The sequence below is a fragment of the Rhagoletis pomonella genome, unplaced genomic scaffold (assembly GCF_013731165.1).
Source record: "Rhagoletis pomonella isolate Grant_MI unplaced genomic scaffold, Rhpom_1.0 Rhpom_scaffold_00011, whole genome shotgun sequence".
Taxonomy (NCBI): domain Eukaryota; kingdom Metazoa; phylum Arthropoda; class Insecta; order Diptera; family Tephritidae; genus Rhagoletis; species Rhagoletis pomonella.
Genome location: NW_023458565.1, coordinates 15,866,467 through 15,881,456, shown reverse-complemented (window position 1 = coordinate 15,881,456; position 14,990 = coordinate 15,866,467). Strand labels below are relative to the sequence as shown.

At 35.5% G+C, this 14,990-nt stretch overlaps 1 protein-coding gene across 4 annotated transcripts in view; it reads right to left on the bottom strand.

Moving 5' to 3' along the window:
* Positions 1-326: 326 nt before the first annotated feature.
* Positions 327-14,990, bottom strand: part of LOC118746693 — a 101,246-nt gene continuing 86,582 nt past the window's right edge. For 2 of the 4 annotated variants that reach the window (XM_036480578.1, XM_036480579.1), the window contains one exon: positions 327-2,101. In XM_036480578.1, coding sequence (XP_036336471.1) covers positions 667-1,995 — 1,329 coding nt within the window. In that variant the 5' untranslated portion in view covers positions 1,996-2,101 and the 3' untranslated portion in view covers positions 327-666. Of the gene's footprint in view, positions 2,102-6,972; positions 7,189-14,990 lie in introns of those variants that run through there. The other 2 variants (XM_036480580.1, XM_036480577.1) reach the window with 2 other exon arrangements.

The window sequence follows — 14,990 nt, the reverse complement described above, 5'->3', positions numbered from 1 at the left end:
AGGAAAGCAGTCAAATGGAAACGCTAATTATATAAGAAAAATTAAACATCTTTTTTATATTCACGGAGATGTTGTGCGTGTGGCAGTACCTCTTTTCTTAAAAGTAAGTGGACTTAACTACCCTGGGATCGGACAAAGGTCATTTTGTACTAAAAGCATTTTTGCGTATTTGATTCTGAACTGCTATTAATTAGCGATGTGAGTATTAATATTTATGTTTAATGTCTGCTTTTATTTGCACTCTCTGTATTTTATTTTACATAAATGTATGAAATTCGTTTTCTACTTTTAGTAGCTTAATGGCATTATTTTAGAATAAATTAAAACCACATATTTTTAAGTTGTTTTAAGAGGACAGCTGTACCTATCCTTTTATTTATTTTTACAGTCAAAATTATACCATATAATAAATAATATATTAACAATGTCTTTGTCACCGTTTTTTTATTTTAATTTTCCCATTGACTGACTTCTAAGTACTATATAGTAGTTTTTTATTGCTAAATAGAGTAATTAAAGAAAAAGATAAGGGTGCATCAATAACGGTTATGTTAGCACATAGAGTCTAATAATACTAGAACTTTCTAAAAATTATTTACACAAGTAAATCACATCAGCCTGAAGGAATAAGACATAAAGTCCTGTTATTATCTCGTCGTAGAAATGTTACTGGGTAGCAGCTAACCGCCTATTTTCACCCTTTCTTAATATGGTCTCCAATTGTGAGATTAATCCTATGGCGCGGAAGTTTTCCATTGAAAGTGCAAAGTCTTCCAAAGGTTTAAGATATTCGAGAGCTTGTGTATAAGATGTAAGGTCCGTTTCCGCACCTTTATTAACACCATTCGTGCTGCCATTGCCGTTTGTGACAGGTTTCGGTGAAGGCGCTGGTGTATGCCCACTACTGCCGTTAGGTGTGTTCTTGCCATTAACCAGTTTTATGGGTTTTATATCGCACTCGTTTGTTTCGCAATCACTCGTCAAATCAGTCACATTGTTACCATTCGGTATTTCCGTGACTTCGTCATCCTCTGAACGTGCTCGTTTTGTAGGTGGCTGTTGTATTGGGCTGGCACGATGCGCTGGAGAGGCTAATTTTTGCAGCTGCTGCTGTGGAGGTGAGTGTGAGGCTGGTCGTGAGGGTTGTGGCGAGTTATAGCTGTTATGTTGATTCTGTCGATCGTAATAGCCTTCATACCCATCATAACTGCCATTATTATAATTCGGCAGCGGTTGACCGTAAGCGTCATAACCGGCGTGACTTTGTTGTTGCTCCTTCAAGGACTGACCCTGCGAATCTTGATCATCATCCTCTTCATATTCACCATACTGTTGCATGTAGTTCATATAATGTTCCGGTAAACTTTCTAATTTGGCAACACGCTCAGCGCTCGTAGGTGGAAATAGATGTTGGAGGTCTTGTACAATATCTGGAATCCAGAGAGATACTCCTAGCGGTTTTAACTGATTATTGGCCAATTTTTGTGCAAAACCAGTTAAGTGTGTTTCACGGAAGCGATTGAGCCAACGATTGTCAGCCACGAACGATGTCGAGCCAATAAGCTGTCCCGCTGAAGCAGCCTTTTCCTTAATCATACCATGCGTTATGGAACCACGTAGCTGAGGATTTAGATTAGCACGTACTAACCACTCATAGACGACGGCATTTATATATGCGCACTTACGGCTGCGTTCAATTTCCTCTACCATAGCTTGCTGTTCAACGGCTTTCAAATCATTGGGAACGTCTAGACGCAGAGATGGTACTGCCGAAGATGTTAGTCTACGTCCGCCTATAAGGTTAGGATGGAAGTGAAGTGCACAAACAACGGGCTTCTTGAATGGTAGAATGCGGCTCAGGGAAGCATGGCAGGCTTGCTTCCATAGATTAAAAAACGGATTTTCCGGGCGCGGGAATTGGAAGAACTGTAGTTGTGGACTTTGGCGTGAATTTGAAAGACATCCAACAATACAGCAGCGTCTTATAGTTGGCATGCTGGTTTTTCTTTTATTTACTTTTGATACAATTTAAATTTCACCGCTGCAAATTTTTTTTCTTGGATTACGCGACTTTTGGAAACCGTTACCGATAACAGCTGATCTGTGGAGAGTAGAGAAGAAAAGTTGGCATGAGTGACCAGAATAAGTTTTCAGCCAAATTAAGCGTATGTATAAACATAAGTATTTGTATGCATATTCAAAATAAGTTCTGTATTTCGATATGTACGTAATTAAATTAAGGAATAATGATACAATTAAGCTTTACAGAGATCAAAATACATACTATGTATTTTAGATGGTATTTTGAAGTTGGCAAATACGGAAGTAAATAGTATTTAAGTATTTAAGACATGCTAAATACTAAATACTTAACCTTTCCAGGGTGCCAATTACTAAAGTATGTACCGAATAAGGTATGTCTTAGAAATGGGAACGGGACTAAATATTCAATCCCGTTCCCGCCCATCCCGACGTTTTTCAGAATTGTACCGCCGGTCCCGAAATCAATCACTAAGAAAATTTCACATGTCTTTGAAATTAATTTTAAATAATAAAAAAAAAAATACAAAAGATCTGGCATCTTCTGATTATTTGGTTTTGCCTTTGCTGTTCGTTTTGTTCTCAATAAGGCATAAAAACATCATATTCACACAACGTTTTAAGAGAGATTTTCAGAATTTGCGGAGGTTGCGATTTAATCAGGAGTGTCGTGAATGGAATTTTGGTTTCGTCCTGCCCGAACCGAGACCTTCCCGATAATGCCCATCCCGGAACTTTTGAAATCAACACCGTGAGTCCCGATATTCCGCGCCTATCTCTAGCATGACTTTAGTTGATGCATATATATATATATACAGTGAAAGCTCCCATAGACGGACGCTCTAATAAGCGGACATCTCCTTTAAGCAGACACATTCTTGGAAACGAACATTGTTTGGTTTTTTCCATACAAAATGATCTCCCATACACGGACTTTTCGAGAAACGGACGTGAACACTCAAACATGTGTAGTTATGAAAAAGAAATCTCCCATAAGCGGACGCGAAGCTCTAATAAGCGGATGTTTTCTTTTCTAAAAAAAAGTTTTCTTTTCATTGCCCTCTTCTTACTGCTTCAGCGAAGCGGGAAATAAGATTTGTCGGTAGAAAAGAAAATGCCATGAATTTGAATTTATTTTCCATTAATTCTGTTTTTGGGAACCCGTAATTTAAATTTTTTACATTTTAATTTTAATATTATTTGCGAAATTCTCATAAGCGGACATCTCCCATAGGCGGACAAAAAGTAAGTGATCATCGCTGTCCGCTTATTGGAGCTTTCACTGCTCTAAACGGTTCAGGAAAGGAATGAGTAATCGGTAATTTTTCGGTGGTTTTAATTAAGGAATTGAAAATAATGCCACATGATTTGGAGATTTTCAGAAACTTTTAAATACGTTCTTCAGATTTTTAAGTGGCGTTAGGACATTCTTCGAGTTTTACTTATCGGAATTTTTAAAGGTTTTGCACCGTTTTGAGGCTTTTTTATATTATAATTTTCAGAACTTTTCGGGATTCTTGAAATTATTTTTTCAGTTATTTCGCGAGATTTTTAGGGACTTTACGAGGTTTCGGAATTTTCCGATTCTTTGCTTTTATAAAAAAATTAAAAGACAGTTATTTTAACCTTCAGTACTTTATACATTTTCTAAATAAATGATTTAAGCCTTTTGCCCCCTTTCTCTTAAAATTTCCATTATATGAATACTGAATTTTTTCAAATGTCAATAAAAAAATTAAATAATAAAAATGTCCCTTTTAAAATCCAAGGATATTCCTCGTATTTAAGTTTTATTTGACCATTTTTCCATTTCAATATTTTTTGTTTTGTTTTAATAATCAATGTTCCGTTATCGTTGCAGGTGATCCTTCCTCAACATTTTTAGAAGTTCCTCTGTCGTTGGTTCTGTTGCAGGTTTGAAGGTCGTTCCAACGTGTAAGTCATACGTGAGAATTTCAAATGCAGTTCTCTTTTGATGAGTTCTAGTGAACGGTTTATTATTACCCAACTCGCCAGCTCTCTCTTTTTCATGCATGTATGTTCATAAGGCCGGTAAACCAGATGAGAGAGATGTCGGCCGTCGAGCTTAAAGCGCTATTGCAATCTCTGAATTTTTTAGACTTTTTTTTTTTTACCGGTGAGGCAAGTGCCTGAAGTACCGCTTGGCTATCTGAGAAAATATAAGCTTTTTGTCCCCCAGCGCAGTTCCTCTCTAATGCCTTGTACGCCCCCTCGATTCCCAGTACTTCCGCTTGGAAGATGCTAGCAGAGTTCGATATTCGGAATGAGAGAGAGGCATGCAGGATTAACGCCCCGTACGTTAGTATTGGTCATATTATAGCCGTGAACACCCAGCGTAGTGACGCCCAGAGATTACTCTGTGCACGTCCATATAAAGTCTGCAGAGAGCTTTGAGAAGAGTTGTTTTGATCATCACTGATCCAGAGGTCAAGATTTAGCTTTAAACCCCCGTTCTGCTGAATATTCTCGCTATATTTGCTTTCCGGCTCAGTTTGGTGTCTAGTACGACATCCAAGTATTTCGCTTTGGAAGACAATGTGAGAGTCGCTCCATTAAAGGAAGGAAGCTTGAATTGTGTAAACGGCAACGGTTCCGTTTTTTTTTCGGATTGACACCCGCGCCATTTTCTGCGACCCAGATGAGTAACCTGAGCAAAGCTTCCTTAAATGTTTCACTAATCGTTGAGGGGAAGAGACCTGATACTGCCACCCCTACATGAACTGCATACTATGATATTACATGCACTCCACCTTTGTTGAGGTGCAATAGAATGTCGTTCAGTGCAACAACCCGTAGAAGCGGAGGCAGAACTCCCGTTTGGAGAGTGCCTCTATTTGCATAACGGGACAGTGTAGCTGAACCGATGGTTGAAATTATGATTCTATTTCTAATTGTAATGTTATTCAAAGCCCCCTCTTTTTCGAGGAAGAGCGCCAACGTGTACTGCTTGTAATAGATTGATTTTTCTATGGTACCCATAACTTGATGAAGGGCACCCATATTGTCTAGGCTAGGGGACTTGTATGGGGAGAATTTATTTATAGCGAAGGAGCTAAGACTTCTTTACTTCGTAACGCTATTCTCAAGGATTTAGTTGTTCGATTTGTTTGTTTTATTTTTCCATTATTTAACTCCATTTTTTTTTAATTTTTTTTTTTAGGTCTTTCTTGTTTACTAGATTTCTGTCATCTATGTACATTACTACAACCCACCCTCTATGCCACACTACTTCGTGGGCTTCAATATACGAATTCTATGTAAAAGCTGAGGGTCTTCGTTCGCTTAGTTTCTCACAAAAAAAAAAAATAATACCAAATGAAAAAGTTCAACAAACAGGAAAGGAAAACAAGGGCGAGAACTAAAATGTGCTGGCTGAGGCTATGGTACCTAGCAGCAGGGCGTTATAGTACGATTAATCATGCACACAACCGGTAACTTTGTGCTACATACATATACATATACATATGTACATATACATACATACAATTCATGAAGGTGGGTTCTTCTTGATTGCTTTTAGTGATTTAGGGTGTACGTGTATATGCGCATATACTCTTGGGTATGCCAATATGCATATATGTATGTATCTATAATTTTTTTTTGTAATGAAAACGCCCTAGGGGAGCTGAGTTCGAGAAATTTTCCAAGGTACTCACCGCCACTGGGCTGTAAAGTTATACATTCATGTTCATATGTATGTATGTATGTATGTATATATGTACATATTTATTTACATAGGTATACGCTGCCTACAAATTTACGCCCTTGGTGGTTGTTGAATAATGCCTAAAGATATGTATAAATTACAGATACTGGATATTCGATCTGTCGGCTATCAATTTTAACCCTGGAAGTACATATATGCTTATTTTTTATATGCAAGTACCCATGAAGATAAGTTAGGTAGGCCTTCTTAAATGAAGCCATTCTAAAATGCCTACCCAAGAAGCGCTGAAAAAAGTGCTTGCCTGCATGACTTCTAGAAGGTCGCTTTCTATTTATAATCTACGCTAATCACTTCAATTTGTATCACTCTGTACGAAAAAAAGGAGAAAGCGATGTAGAGTTAAAGGCCAATTGACCTTGAAGGCATTTTAGAAGAGCGTTTAGGTCCTGAAATTATCTATTGGGACTCGTCGAAAGCTTCATCAAATCAACGACGGTCCTACACATAATGGCTTTAAAGCACTGATGGGCACTGCCTTGCCCGAAGCTCTTTTAAGCTCTCTATACATTTTTTTACAGAGGCGAGCAGAGTAAAAGCTCTCTCTGCCCAGCGCTGCTTTAAAGCTATTCAGTAGTGAAGTTCTGTAAAAGCTTAAACATACAGCAACGTTGATCCGTATTAACTCGGACTTAATTCGGATCAACTGCAGTTAATTCCCGAGTTGATCCGGATGAACGCTGCCGCCTGTTTATGCTTTAAGAAATCGACTGAATTCTCGATCGAGATATCGACTAAATTATACATCAAATCTACTATTTCAATCGAGAATATTAATCGAGACGAGTTACAGAAACATAAAGTGCAAAATTCAATTCAATTAAAACCAAACAATTTAATTTTTTTTAGTTGTAAAATTGATTTAAAAGTGGCATTTTCATAGTACAAGTTTTCGGCGAGTTTCGAAAAAATTCAAACTGGCTTTATCGATTCGATGAAGCATGTACATACTCCCAGGGTTAAATATAGTTTGTATGCATTGGGGATTTGTTTGTATTTTTGTCTATATTCTCTGCTCATTCATACATACTGCCTTTCCAATGTACACATGTATACTCTGAGCGCTGGGTCCCCTAACATCGACGTCGCTTTTGTAGGCGACCCTTCCTTATTTCTCTATGCCAGAAACTTTTATGAGAAAAATTTACATAAATGTAATATATACGTACGTATGTATGTATATGTACCTGTGTACCTCCATAAAAATCGATTTGCTCAGTCTTTCTTTGGATATTTCATTTCCTGATAAATTGTGTCTGTACCTTTTCTTTTTTTTACATTCCACTGACTCGGTTGGTTTTCGACGCTATTATGTACAGATTTTGAGAAATCTCAAACTCATCGCTCAGAGGTAAAACCAAATTGTATACAACACAGAAGAAGTTTCATTTAGGTTAATAGTAAATACATACTACCTTTGGTGTGCATCATCATTACAACTAAATATACGCTCGTCATATGCCATTGTGTTGACTCAGACGGCTTGCTTGGGACCGACGCGTCGGACCAAATGAGTCAAGCAGTTCACAGCAGTTTGCTGTGTGCTACAGTTGGAAGATTACCTGAAATAATGCGAAGAATCAGGTTGGCGTGGTTAGGTATGCCAACCCATATATATGTACACACACTCATACATATGTATGGTAAGTATGTGCATATACATATAACCGTCTGTATGTATGTATGTATAGCATTTCAGGTGCTGGGAATGGAATCGTGCAGAAAGACAACTCGATAAAACAGGCGAGCAGTAGTAAGTAGTAGTAGCTGCCATTAGCAACTCCGTGCCCAAAATTCAGCGTCGTATTCATAAGCAGCTATTCGTGCTATTAATTCACCTCGTTTTCGAGTTCTTCTAAGGTTGTGAGTTACAGCTTGAGGCAGGCAGTCGGCTAATGGAATCTGTATTTATGTAGGTATGTCTAGTAAGTAATTATTTTGCCTTACATAGCTCTAACAAATCTCTGATTTTGTAGGTATCTGGTTTTTACTTTTTTTTTCTATTTCCGCTTCTGGCCCCTTGGTTAATGGGTACAAGCATTATACGTGTATATATTATATGAGCCTACATACATATGTATGTAGGTACTTTGAACTTTGAAATTATTTCTCTACATCTAAGTCATTCAATTCCCATGACTTAATAGCGGATGCTCAAGTGGTTTCAATCTGGCATCTGACAAGAGGGAAAGCTAACAACGAGACTTGAAATATTTAGCTTTTACAGTTGTAGGTTTAAACATACATACTATGTAGTATATATTCATGCGTATGAATTCAAAGATGTCTTAGCCATTTGTAACCATAAGTTTAGATCGTCTTTGAAAGTCTTTAATTGTATTTAGCTAACAAATCACGTAAACTCAGCTGGATTGTTAGAGAAGAAGCTGGTACCTATACTGCTTAAAAATTTATAAATACGTATTTATATGTACCTAGCCCACGCTAGGCATGCAGCTGCCAATTTTAAAATTTATCTGCCCTACCTAAATCTTATGCGTGTGTGTATAAATGTACATACATATATACAGTGTCGGACATATGTATCATTTTGGAAGAAATTCAAAATAATACATATGTATTGTCTGCCACTAATGTTTGTTCCATAACATAACATAACATAAAAACCCAAATTAAAACTGCTTATGGTAATAGTAATTTCAATGACAGTCTTGGTTTTCGTGCTTGCCTTCGTATTCAACTTCGTTTCGTGTTCGTATTCGTTCATACGTCTTCGGCGGGATATCGGGACACGCGGGATTCACGGTAAAGACTTCAAATTGGCCGGGATGGACGGTATCGGGAAGGTTTGTAAAAATTTTGCGGGCGGGGCGGGACCAAAATCCTTTCCCGACATTGCCGATAAAATCGCAACCTCCGCAAATTCAGAAAATCTTCCTTAAAACGATCTATGAAATATCCACCTTTTATGTTTTATTGTGACGAAACCGAACAGCAAAGCAAAATAATCGGAAGATGTCAGAGCATTCATTATTTTTATTTATTTTTAAATTAATTTGAAAGACATGTGAATTTTTTCTTAGTAATAGATTTCGAGACCCACGGGACTCGCGGTAGAATTCTGAAAAACGTCAGTATGGGCGGGTTCGGGCCTTAAAAATTTAATTTCGGGATGGGCGGGATGGGGATTAAATATTTAGTCCCGTGCCTATCTTTAGTTCATATCTATCCTCGTCATCAGCTTCTTAATCGTCTTTCTTTTCGTATTCGTTTTTATCTTCGTAATCGTTATCGTCTTCGTGATCGTCTAGGTCTGCTTTATGATGTTCGTCTTCGTATTCCTCTAGGTTTTTGTTTTCATCTTCGTAATCGTTTTCGTGCTCATTTCATAAGTCTTCGTGGCCATGTTCGTATTCGTCGTCGTCCTCTTTGTCGCCTTCACCTTCACCTTCGTCTACGTATTCGTATTTGTCTTCGTGTTCATTTTCGTATTCGTGACCGTCTTCGAATGCACGCTCGTTTTCTTGTTCGTTAGTTCACTACCGATCCTTAAGGAAACCACAAGAGGCTACTACTTTTGCTTTCTAATACGCCAATTACACCATACAAGTATTTGCGCAAATACTAATCGGTGCAAATAGGAGTCAAATAGAAACTCGAAAAATTCTTATTTGCACTAATTTGTATTTGCGCAAATATTTGTGTGGTGTAGGGGCCCTATAAGCAAAAAATTTAAAACAAAAATTATGTTTTATTTTCTAAGCTAAACTAAAACTAAAAAAATAACAAATAAAACAAAGCTCAGTAATATACATGAGTTATAACCATTACCCTTGATATAATTCTGACTACACACGGGGCACCCGATGAAGCAACGTGTTGAGACAACCTGTTTTTCTTGCTTTGGTTGCTTCAACGGTTGCCTTGTGTGTAGTCAGCTTAAAGTATTGTGGATTATGAAATTTTTCGATTTGTATGTATGTATGTATAATGATAATGAAAAGAATAGTGCTGTGAAATAACGCACGCGAAAATAACACCCACGGGCTTTATTTCCTATAAAAAAAGAAGAAATAAAGCCAGTGGGTGTTATTTCCACATCGGAAGGGAAATAACGCCCACCGGAAAAACGCAATAATGCCCGCGTGCTTAATTTACTTTTCGGAAAGAAATTAAAGATACTTAGAGGTGGCGGCTCAGAGCAACGGTAATCTTAAAAATTATCGTTTTTCTTATGGCCCGCATTTAACTTATACAAGTTTTGAAGATTTTCTCCTTTCAGCGATGCCCCACACTAAAGTACACACATACATGTACAGTAGTTGGAAATTATCTATCCATTAGCAAGCATCTACCCTATAGGAACATTTGCAGGTCTTTATCGTTTCTGAGGATAACAACAATAATCACATTTTTTGTTTCGTAAATACATAAAAATTCAAAGTGAAGAGGGTGTTGATTGATTGCGCGCTATTTATTCAACACCATCTACTTATGTATGTATGTATGTATGTACATATGTATATAGAAACTACTGTAAGGGTTGCTAACTTTACAAAACTTTAAGCGATCACTTCGTCATGAAAATGGGGTGGAAAATACGAGTACATAGATCAAGTCGGCTAACATTTATTATTTCCGCCCACTAGTGTAGTGGACGTGACATTTTGCCAATCTATGCCATTTTTCTTCATAATTCTTAACTTCTAAGCAAAAGTAATGCGTATAGCAAATTTCAGCAAAATCGGATTATGTTCACTACTTTTTGACGCAACTTATTTGGTGTTCTTCCAGTGTGCGCCCTAAAAACAGCTAAATCGGGTTTTCGTCTTAACTCTCTCGAATCGGAAGAAATCAAATGACAGATATTTTCGAATTGAGTTGTGTAATTTCGAAATTATTCACTGACTTTTGGTATTTATTCCCTCAATGGAGTTGAGCGTTTTCTTAAATACAAAACTACAATTTTGTTTATGCGTTAAATGAAAGAAAATGCTCAACACCTTTGTGACAAAAAAAATTAAAAAACAATTAACGGTAATATATAGTGACGGGAAACTTGCACTTTATTAGATTAGATTTGAATGAGCTACAAAACTGCATACTAAATTTTTTTCTAAAAATTCTTAATAATTAATACAAATTATTATGAAAATTTGTTTATTTTTTTAGTTTTGTAAAAAGTTTGAAAATTTAATTTGCACATGGTTTCTGTTAGAATAAAAACTATATTTTCGTAAAAATTTAACGAAAAAAATTATTATAACAAATATTGCGAATATTGTTAAATAAATCACTGTGCGAATAATTATGGTGACCACTGTATGTAGATATGTATGTAGTTGCTTCCCTGCAGGGAGTGACGTTAGCTTATACCTAACTTTAGTCTGTTTACGCGAACACTAGTGCTAACTATTAACTGTGTATTTTGTTCGAAAAAAGCTAACTACTTTTGTGGGGCGATGGCCGCAAAAAAGTCAGACCTGGATACCTCTGCATTACATGTCAACTAACTTGTAACTAACTACTTTTGGACATAAAATATCAATAAGAAAACGAAAATATTTTTTTGTTTTTTTACTTTTTTATTTACTTATTTATTTACTTTATTTTATTACATTTCATATTTGTTTACATATTCTTATCTGGGTGGCCCCATATTCGAACACCGTCAGACATAACTTCAAAATGATAGTATAAAATTTCGATCTTCCTTTTATTTGTCCTGAATATGAAAAAGAATCTGCGAAGTTCAGAAAAAAAGTGTATTGGAAGTAATTTTTGTATGAGGATATTTAATAGAAACTTGTAAAGAAAACCAACTCCCGGTTGCGTCTGCATGACTCCTGCACGACTTTACAATTCACTTTAAGTTGGTTTTGTCACAGCTAATTAAAAGTGAGGTATTAATCGAAATCTCGCCAAAAAGCTAACTATAAGTTGGTTAGTTTTAACAATTGATAATTTTTCACTGCAGGGTTGGGTCACGCTGGTGCGGTTGCGTATGGGTAATATTTACAATGCACGAATACGAACATAAAAATCTAATTCAGGAGCTTCGAAATACATTTTAGACCTATGTTGAAGAACTTCTTGTTCGTATTGACAAGAAGAATCATAATTTTGACGGCGCGGTATCGAACATTTTTATTCCATACAAATCTCCCCAGCCTAATGTACATTAGGGCGAAGCGAAATTTTTTCGGATTCGAAATTCTAGTAGTGCGGAATTGTTGCTTACCATTGAAGACATTGAACCATGTTAAACCATTTTCCGATCGGATAATATTAACGGTCACCCCAAGAGCCTTAACGTTTCGAAAAATCTCGCAAATTGTGGTTGATTTATACTTTTTTTTTAGATTTTCTATAAAGACTTTTCGACACTTTCTCGATTTTGTAGGGAATTTTTTTGGGTTTGGTCTTTTGATGATTTTTCGGAAACGCGGGAGCTTTCGTGATTTTTGAAGAAAGTTTTGGGTATTTTGGGGATTTTTTCAGTTCTTGGGACTTTCCAGAAATTTTCGACCTTTTTCAGGGGGTCTACTCTCTATTGCGATGCGAAAAGCAAATCATTCGGATGCAAATACTTGGCACTATTTGTATTAGTCCGTGTCAGCTTTCAAATCGCATTGAGTTTCGAATCACAATAGACAGTAGACCCTAGGATTTTTCTTGATTTTTTTTAGGACTTTTTTATATTTCTTCTAGGTAGCTATCCGGGATTTCCGGATTTTTCAGAATTTTTTGGAAATTGTTGAGATTTTTCGGGATGATCTCTTTTTGGACGTTTATTTTTTACCTTTCGGGAAATTTTTTGAATTTTCAGACCTTTCTTTATATGAGTGTACTTTAATGAATCTGTAGCTATTCTTTAAGATCTCACTTGTACATATGTATGTACTTTAGACTGCATCACTACCCATAAAACAAAATAAAATCGGTACACTTTTTTCCATTGGAATTATAAAATCTATTATATTTTATGACGTTCACCAAAATATTTCGGGAAAATATTAATAATAAATAGTTTCTTAAAAATTTTTTTTAGTCCCCTCAAATGAAAAACCGGTTTAAGCTTAAAAAATTTTCACAAAAATATTAAAAAAAAAAATTTAATGGAATCGCAATAATGAGATTTTTGATGCTGTTTTTTAACTTTTTTCAAAGACTGGTATAAGAAAAACTGGAATAACTGAACCTAAACTAGTCCGATTTAGACTTAAGAGATATCATTGGAAAGGAATTTTGTCACCCTTTTTATTTCTTTTCTAATAAACTTATTCAAAGGATGAAAAAGAAAGGTAGAATGAACGAGGGTTATTCCAAGTTCAATTAAGATTTGTTGGTATTTGGAAAAAAAAAATGGAACACGAATGACTTTTTTGAACAGAAATAAAAAGAGTGAGAAAATACCTTTCTACTGAGACCCCATAAGTCTAAATCAGCATAGTTTAGGCCCAGTTTTTCAAGTTTTCGTAAATCAATCTTTGAAAAAAGTTAAAAAAAACAGCATCATAAATCTCATTATTACGATACCGTTTCAAAAATTTCTTTAATAAACTAGTTTTATTCATAAAAACTCCATTTTTAGGGGTATTTTCAAATATTGGTGGACGTCTTCAAATATTATAAATTTTGTAATCCCGGTGGAAAACCCGCAACTATTTTTGATGGTGCAGTCTAATGTACATGTATTTTCAAAATGTTACAAAGACATACATACATAATTTGTTTTATTAATACAAATGTACATACGCAACTCTTTTTAACCGACTTCCAAAAAAGGAGGAGGTTATCAGTTCGTCGGAATATTTTTTTTTTTTTTTTTTTATGTTTGTTACCGCATAACTTTGGACCGCGGAAAGGTGGTGTCTCAGAGGTGGTCCCATACTAATCTCGTTAAGATCCGGTCAGCGGATCATGAGATGTATATATATATATATATATATATATATATTTTTTATGGGAGTTGAAGTCGGTTTTCTTTTTGCTAAAAATTACTAGTTATAATAGCGTTGCTTCACTAGCGGGTTCTTTTTATATACATACTAGCAATTACCCGGCGTGCTTCGCTGCGCGTTAAATGTATTTTTGTGTTGTAACTCTCCCCCTAAGCTCTTATGGCCTCATTTACAAAATATCTTTAAAGAACTTTATGAAGTTAGATTTAAAAAAAATCGATCTATGAAGCATTGTTTATTTATTTTTTTTTGAGTTAATATATTTTCGAAGGTAATTAGAAAATATGTAAAGAACCGACTTTCTTTTGGAAATTTAATTTATAATCTTATAACTGGAGTCTACTATCGCACCCTTTCCTCAAACGTGTATTGATTCAATATTCAAATAACGTATATTTATATAATTTGAAAAAATCTCCCTACTATACAAATATGTACAGCAATATTAACTAATATTTTCAAATGTTGTGAGAGGGAGTAACAAAACAAAATTACTTTTAAGGCGCAGCGAAGCACGCCGGGTATTCGCTAGTTAGTTAATATTGCTGTACATATTTGTATAGTAGGGAGATTTTTTCAAATTATATAAATATACGTTATTTGAATATTGAATTAATACACGTTTGAGGAAAAGGTGCGATAGTAGACTCCAGTTATAAGATTATAAATTAAATTGTTGTCAATGTTTTTTAATAATTGTAAACATTCGCCAGCTGTTTCTGTTTATTTATTAGTAAAAGGCAAGACTGCCAATCTTGCGGCAAAACAATAATAAAAATCAAAAAAAAACACGTAAAGCCAAACAGAATTAATTGCAAAACGTGCAATGATACACACATTAAATTTCTTATGTGCACCCTCCACACAGACCCCAATCACTTCTGAAAATTTCATTTTATGTGCACCCTCCACACAGACCCCAATCACCCCTGAAAATTTCTTTGATATCGGGCAAGCCGTCTAGGAGGAGTATGCGAACAGGAAGTTTTGCCACTTAATTTTATATATATAGATGTAAATACCAAAAGTTTCATTAAGCGGGATTTTTATAAATGACTTTCGCAGGACTCTTAATCCGAAATTTACTGTAAGGTTTTAAAGCATTTTTTTACCTTTAATAATTTTTTTACTTTTAAGTTGAAGTTCCTAGTCTTATCCTTATTCTACTGTGACTAAATCGCAGCAAAAATATTCATATATTTAAAAAGTGCCTAATAGCAGCCACCCTAATATGTAAATATGTATGTACATATGTATGTTTGTGTACACATGTAAACACT